The sequence below is a fragment of the Topomyia yanbarensis genome, chromosome 1, assembly GCF_030247195.1.
Source record: "Topomyia yanbarensis strain Yona2022 chromosome 1, ASM3024719v1, whole genome shotgun sequence".
Taxonomy (NCBI): Eukaryota; Metazoa; Arthropoda; class Insecta; order Diptera; family Culicidae; genus Topomyia; species Topomyia yanbarensis.
The window spans coordinates 94,792,711-94,799,796 of NC_080670.1; the positions used below are offsets into that span (position 1 = coordinate 94,792,711).

Here is a 7,086-nt window from a genome sequence, read left to right on the forward strand (position 1 = left end):
CACATACACACACATACATACACACATACACACACATACAGACTTTTTCCGATCTCGACGAACTGAGTCGAATGGGATATGACACTCGGCCCTCCGGGCCGGGATTAGGTTGACGTTTTTCAGAGTGATTGCATAACCTTTCTATATGAGAAAGGCAAAAACATAGTGGAATAAAATGGAAGAAAACCTTTGAAATATTACGTACATTCCACTAAGACCTCCGTTCGGGTATATATTGTGAAAAAGCTCACTACAACACGAATAAATATTCGAGTCAAACATATGAAAAAATAATCCAGGAAAAAAACTACATATGTACAAAATTCAAAAACTAAAAAAAAAAAAAGTTGCAGGCATGAACCTACTGGATGATCGTTCTGCTGTAATAAGCAAGAACCGCAAAAAAAATATAATATAAATTAAAAAAGTGTAACTTTAAATCGAACGAAATTTTTTAGTGAAATCTTAGTATATTACTTCTCCTCGACTTCTTCTTGGAAAAGCATAGCTATGGGTTGATTAAATATACTTGATTGTACTTTGTTTTTTTCTATCGTTACTAATAATGCAAAAAAATGAATCTATAACATCTGACTAGCTCAATCGGTGCTACTAGCCAAAGTCGGCTTTCCCACTGCTGCTTTAGGAGGACTCACAACCGATTACTTACCGCAAACCAGACAACAATGCAGATTGACAGACAGGAAATAGACTTGCAGGCTCAGTTAGAAACAAAGTACAACTAACAAATATTCATTTTATTTATTTATTAAGGAAACATAATGTGTGGGAAATGGGAGAAAAGGGTATCGATGCGGTCGAACTGGAACCGATGGTGCACGTGCTACAGGATCACACTGATGTGAAGAGAGAGCGCGAGAGGGCATTCATACCTTAATTGTGGCGATGGTCGTCGGAGTATAGAGCCATTGATGATACAAGTGTCGTAGACTCTACTCCTGGTGCTCGTGTACGGAGGAGAAACTCATCGGCCCAAGTATCGATGAGCGGTGGCCAGGCTCAACTAGACCTCAAGGAACTCAAGCCTCCGAAACGTTCCCAAACTCTGGACCGGATGTAGTGGTGTTGCGTGCCGAATATATTCGCCGTGAAGTTTGCCACAATGCATGTGGATCGACGGAATGCAAACCGTCGGCGTTAGTGTAATGGGATTAAATTTAATCAAAACAAAAAAGAAACCTTTTTTAGGACTAATTTTATAAGAGCCTTTAATATTGTAATGAGAAAATGGAAACAAAACACTATAATTACGTAAATCAATTTACATTAAACAAGAATATCTTATCCATGGATCTGGTGGAATTGTGACCGGTTTATCGACGGTAACAAATCTTAGTGTTTAACATGCAGAATTAAATGCTTTTGTATCACTTTATGCGTCCAGCAAATTTAAATCTGTGAAGGACGGCGCCGGTGGTTGAGTGGTAAGTGTGCCACTCATTCCAGTTGGCCTAGGTTCAATTCCAGCCGAGGTCGTTGAGATTTTTCTGAGGTGAAAAAATCTGTGGTCACGTCTTCCTTCGGAAGGGAAGTAAAGCCGTTGGTCCCCGGTCCATGAAATTGATGGATCGATATCTAGTCCAGGTAGTGGAATCACCTCTCTGGCGTCGGTAAAGAAGAAGTATATCCAACTTCTATACTCTTACTAACAAAAAATATCCTCCTTCCGTGATACTTGTGGAGGGCGCAGTAGTATATACGGCCTCTAGCAAAAGCAAGTATCGGACTAACATTCCTTCCCTTTCCTTCCGCGATCTACGTTCGGGCCTGGCCGGCGCCGGTATTGATCAAAAACACTTCAGGATTACCAGGAGTTGCACATTGAAAAATGTTTCGCTACTCCCAAGCATAATTATCTACTGATTCCCTGTGCAACTTCAGCTAGTCCCGATCGATAACGGAGTAGCAGCCAGGGGTGGTCGCACTCAAGCTCAAGCTCAGCAAATTTAAAGTTGTGAAAAGGGGTATAATTTAATTTTAAATTGATTTTATTGAATTTCTCCATTGAAACCATTAAATTTTTGAACTCGATGACGTCATCACTGGTTGCTTCGGGATTGTTTACCCTTTTCGTGCTACTAACCTAGCCAAATCCCTTTATCTGTCAGACCTTTACTTTACGTCATTAGCTTGGAGTTGCTGAGCCAGCTCCGATTCAACGTACCGCTTAGACCCACCAGACGGACTGATTTCTTTGGGTTACAGATGTATCGTACTTTATTTTCTCAAAACAATCCGTTTCATGTATGCTGTCGTAATTTTAATGATGTCGTAGACAAATATGATTTTAACATTACTAAGACTACCTTTAAACATAGAATTAATAATAATTAAGGAGCTGTGTGTACGACTAACTCGAAGACCAGCACAGTCGTGATTCGCTGGTTGGGCCAGGAGATGTTGACAGTGTAAATGCATCTGTTCACATCTCTAAATATTGTCAGATTGATAGTCAAATTTAATTTGACACGAGATTTTGACGTTCAGATGCTTTTTAGTTGGACAATGGTCCAACTAGCGGAGGTCCAACTAAAAAGCGGTCCAGTAAAAAAGTGTCCAACCAGCGAATCACGACTGTATAAATAAATATATTAGAAAAAATATCATATATATTATCAAAAAACTATCATTATCATTTTTTGGAAATTTAACACAATTTTTTTTCGGTTCTAGTCATCACAGATGGTAAAGAGTTTTTTGACCGAAACACAGATTTCAATGTGGCATCCAGTACGCAGTATATGTCACTTCTAAGTGAATGAATCTTAACAGAAGAGGTAGAACGCTAGTTAATCGGCCCTTACTTACTAGAATGACATTAAAGGATGCCATGATGCTGGAATAGATTTCTTGGGAATATTCATACAATGGAATAAACTTAAAACATAAAATACTACGCATCATTTCGTAATCAAGTTCCTTCCCCTTACCTCGTGATTGAGCTACAAATTCACATTTTGGCATTACTCATACTCATATACACAAACTAACACGTTTTCTCATACGATCACATTTTTAATAAAAACAAATTTAAAGATAATAAATTAAAGGAGATGTCGATCTTACCCTTATGCGATGACGATTTAACCCGCATTGCCAGGAGTAATTGCTTTCAACAACCTGCTAAATTTTAGCAATCAAGACCCTGTTAAGAACCCTCTATGCAGTAATTTTGCGCAAAACAATTTCATTTTGTGGCAACTTAGAAAAAAATGTCAAGCTTAAGATGTCGTTTTTAACCAAAATCTCCCTAAGAAAAGTTAAAAGTGAAGGCAGGAACAGAAGAAAACAGTACTGTATGAAAGTAACGGTTTTTTCGTGAAGCTATCGTTTCTTTCATCCACACTTGAAATACAATACATTAGATACGCGCTACTCACTGCTGTTTTATATTGGATTAATGTTTGGGGCACGGGAATTCCAACCATTATACGTGACAACAAATATTGAAAATTTTGTTTTATATACAGACCATATATCTTAGAATATGAAACACAAATGCAATCACTTTTATTAAATTATACAGTCAACGATATAAAGTAAATATCTAATCAACGTCATCAAATGTACTATTGCAACTTCAGTTCATAGCTAAGTCAAGCTTCTTTTACAAAAATTCTCACCGATTCACAGTTAACTAACATGAAGCACGCCACTTGCTACAACTTTCTGCTATTCCTGATCAAAAGCTGACTGCAAGGTAAGCAACCTTCTTCGACAACTTTCTCTTCGCAACTGGAAGAGATCAGCTTTGAGGTAAGCTTGAAGATCAATATAAAAGGAAACACTGAGCAACGCTCCGCAATCATTAACCGTCGTGCGGGGTTTCTTTACACATTTTGTTAATTCTTCAATTTTGACTCATGTGGATGGATTTTTATCATTCGTTATTCGAGCTGTCAAAAAATGGGTACTTTTTGTTTCTAACAATGAGTACTTTTTATGCACTGGAAAACCACGCAATAAGGTAATGCCAATGGGTATAATGATCTTAATACAGTCGTGATTCGCTGGTTGGACACTTTTTAACTGAACCGCTTTTTAGTTGGACCTCCGCATCTGAACGTCAAAATCTCATGTCAAATTAACTTTGACAATCAATCTGACAATCTTTAGAGATGTGAACTGATGCATTTACACTGACAACATCTCCTTTGGAGAGTTTTTGACATTTGTCAGTTGGTCCAACTAGCGAATCAAATTCGTTAGTTGGACAAGGCTGTGGCCCAACCAGCGAATCACGACTGTAATGGGTACAAATTCCTTTTACTGATAAAATAAAGTACCCATTATTGTGTAGAAGACTACCCATTTTCAATAAAAGTTTTATAATTTTCACAAACTTATTAAGATAAGTTGTTTAATAAGCTATCGTAATATTGTACACGAAAAAAGCTGAAAATTTCAGTATTTTCTCTATCTGCAACATATAAACCCTTAAGTATACCAATTAATTGGTATACGAATTGGAATAGGTACGCCAAATTTTGGAAGAACTCGATAAAATAACCCCTTGAAAACTACCTAAAAATTGCTGTAGTTCGACGCAATAAAAAAATCCCCAAAAATGAAATGTACCTATTAATGCGGGACACATTGAATAATACATACAATAAAGACCCGTTTTTATCAGTGTCATGGTGTATTTTAGGCTGACAAAATGAGGACATTGACTGAATCGGGAAATTTTCCTTTTCATTATAATAAACTAAAGCTGTTAAAATATTCTTCCCGTTCCTTGATGTAACTATTTCTGATTATTTAGTAGAAATTTCTCTTAAAGAGGTTGTCTAGCGCAAAATTTAAAAAAATGAACTTTTTATTTTTGCATATTTGCGTCTTCATGATAGGGAAAACATGATTAAGAAAGGATTTACTTCAACTCAGTTTTGTTCGTCTGCTAGAGCCCATCAAACATATTTTCATATGTGGCTAATAAAATCGGGTTTTCAATGTATTATACATTCGTGATTCGCTGGTTGGGCCACAGCCTTGTTCAACTAACGAATTTGATTCGCTAGTTGGACCAACTGACAAATGTCAAAAACTCTCCAAAGGAGATGTTGTCAGTGTAAATGCATCTGTTCACATCTCTAAATATTGTCAAATTGATTGTCAAAGTTAATTTGACACGAGATTTTGACGTTCAGATGCTTTTTAGTTGGACAATGGTCCAACTAGCGGAGGTCCAACTAAAAAGCGGTCCAGTTAAAAGTGTCCAACCAGCGAATCACGACTGTAATAGATATTCAGTATTCGAAGAAGTTTCTCGTGAGCGAGTGTAGAATGACTTTGTTTCTACTTACTTGAAGTCAGCGGCGTAGCCAGAAATTCGGTTTGGTGGGGTTTTGGTGAAAATCGAACCTACTGTCCAAACGGCATATTCCGAATTCGTAATTTTTGAAGTTTTTAAATTAAACAGAATTAATTTTTCAAAAAATATTAACAGACTAGTAATTTTAGTAACATAGTAGTAAATTTTCATAAAATAGTAGAGTTCGTGTCTTTGCCAAATTTGTTGAGACTAACATTTAAAAACCTTTATTATAGACATGAATATTAGCCTGAATAAATTCTCTATAAATACTTCTTGGAGTATATAACGTCAAAATTATTTTATCAAATGATGTGCCGTTAAACGTTTGTAAAACTCATCGAAGATACTAAACCCCCGAAATTGCCGGTTTCAAAATGATGTTATATTGACCTTAAATTACTGTTTTTGAACATTTATTTGACCTATTTATATAATTGGTCATACAACAAAAATCAAATGCTCATTCAAATCGATCAGGACAGGGAGTCGAATGGAAAACGCCATTTTTCATAAAATTGTCTCTACATTCGAAAAGTGTTATCCTCGTTATTAATCATATTACGTTTTCATCTCAACTCGACGCATTCCTAAAATAAAAAAAACCTCTTGTAATCCACCTAGCGGTGCAATTGTGCCTCTCTCAAACATGAACACGAGAATTTTTGCGTTGTTTATATTCATTATAAGCTTCCAAATGTATATATTACATTTTTATTATACACGACATGACAACTATATACAAGAATAGAAATCATTATTCGAGTTCCAAAACTTTGTAAAAGAAAAAACAGCCACATTAATATTAAATTGAAAAAAAGGTGCGAAATCGGCAAAGCCCCAAAAAGTCGATTTTTATAAAAAAAAGTGATAACATAAAATCTCGACGTTTCATGCATTTTAAAGATGTTTGGCATCAAAAATACGAATTCGATTTCTGAAATTTCATGGAGTCCCCCCTTTGAAAATTTTTTTGAGCTTATATAGGAATTTCATATGTGACCGGACGGTTTAGTCTATATTTCCGGAACCATAGCAGCGATCCGTACGAAATTTTATAGACATCCGTGGGGATATTATTCTACATGACATGACAACTATATACAAGAAAAAAAATCATTCGAGTTCTAAAATTTTGCAAAAGAAAAAAACAGCCACGGTAATATTGAATTGAAAAACCTGTTTTAATCCACCTAGAGGTGCAATTGTGCCTTTCTCATTTCTCCAAACTATGATTTAATAGCTGGTTCGTACAATATAACATTATGGAAATGTATTTCATTCTAAGTAGTAAGTATATATAAGAGCACGTTTTTGCATTCATCGCGGTATCGGTTTGAATCGGAGTTTTCTATGTGATCGAACTCCACAACCCGTAACTCCGGAGCCGGAAGTCGGATGGAGATGGAATTTAATATCAGTTTCCGGGGACGCAACACCTTTAATTTGAGACTAAGTTGATCAAATCGGTCTAGCAATTTTCGAGAAACCAATATAACCGTTATTCTGAATTTGGATACTTCAGAATCCGTCGATGGTGGCCAGTGTGGCCAAAGAGACTTTGAATGACTGTTGGGGACCTAGATCTACAAATTCAACAGTTGTGTTTACATTTTGGAAAAAAATTCACCTTTTTACATTCATCGCAGAATTCGTTAGAATCGGGATTTGCTGCGTGATCGTACTATCAACCTGTAATTCAGGAACCAGAACTCGGATCCACACAAAATTCAACAGCAGCTGATGGACCT

The 7,086-nt window shown here is 36.2% G+C and overlaps 1 protein-coding gene across 7 annotated transcripts in view; it reads right to left on the reverse strand.

Annotated features, from left to right (window-relative positions):
- Positions 1-3,793, reverse strand: part of LOC131678068 (uncharacterized) — a 133,498-nt gene extending 129,705 nt beyond the window's left edge. Inside the window, exons 1-2 of one of the 7 annotated variants that reach the window (XM_058958198.1) lie at positions 3,494-3,630; positions 3,088-3,271 (exon numbers count right to left, since the gene is read on the reverse strand). In XM_058958198.1, the coding sequence (XP_058814181.1) occupies positions 3,088-3,115 (28 nt within the window). In that variant the 5' untranslated portion in view covers positions 3,116-3,271; positions 3,494-3,630. The other 6 variants (XM_058958200.1, XM_058958199.1, XM_058958201.1 and 3 more) reach the window with 6 other exon arrangements.
- Between the last annotated feature and the right edge of the window lie 3,293 nt (positions 3,794-7,086).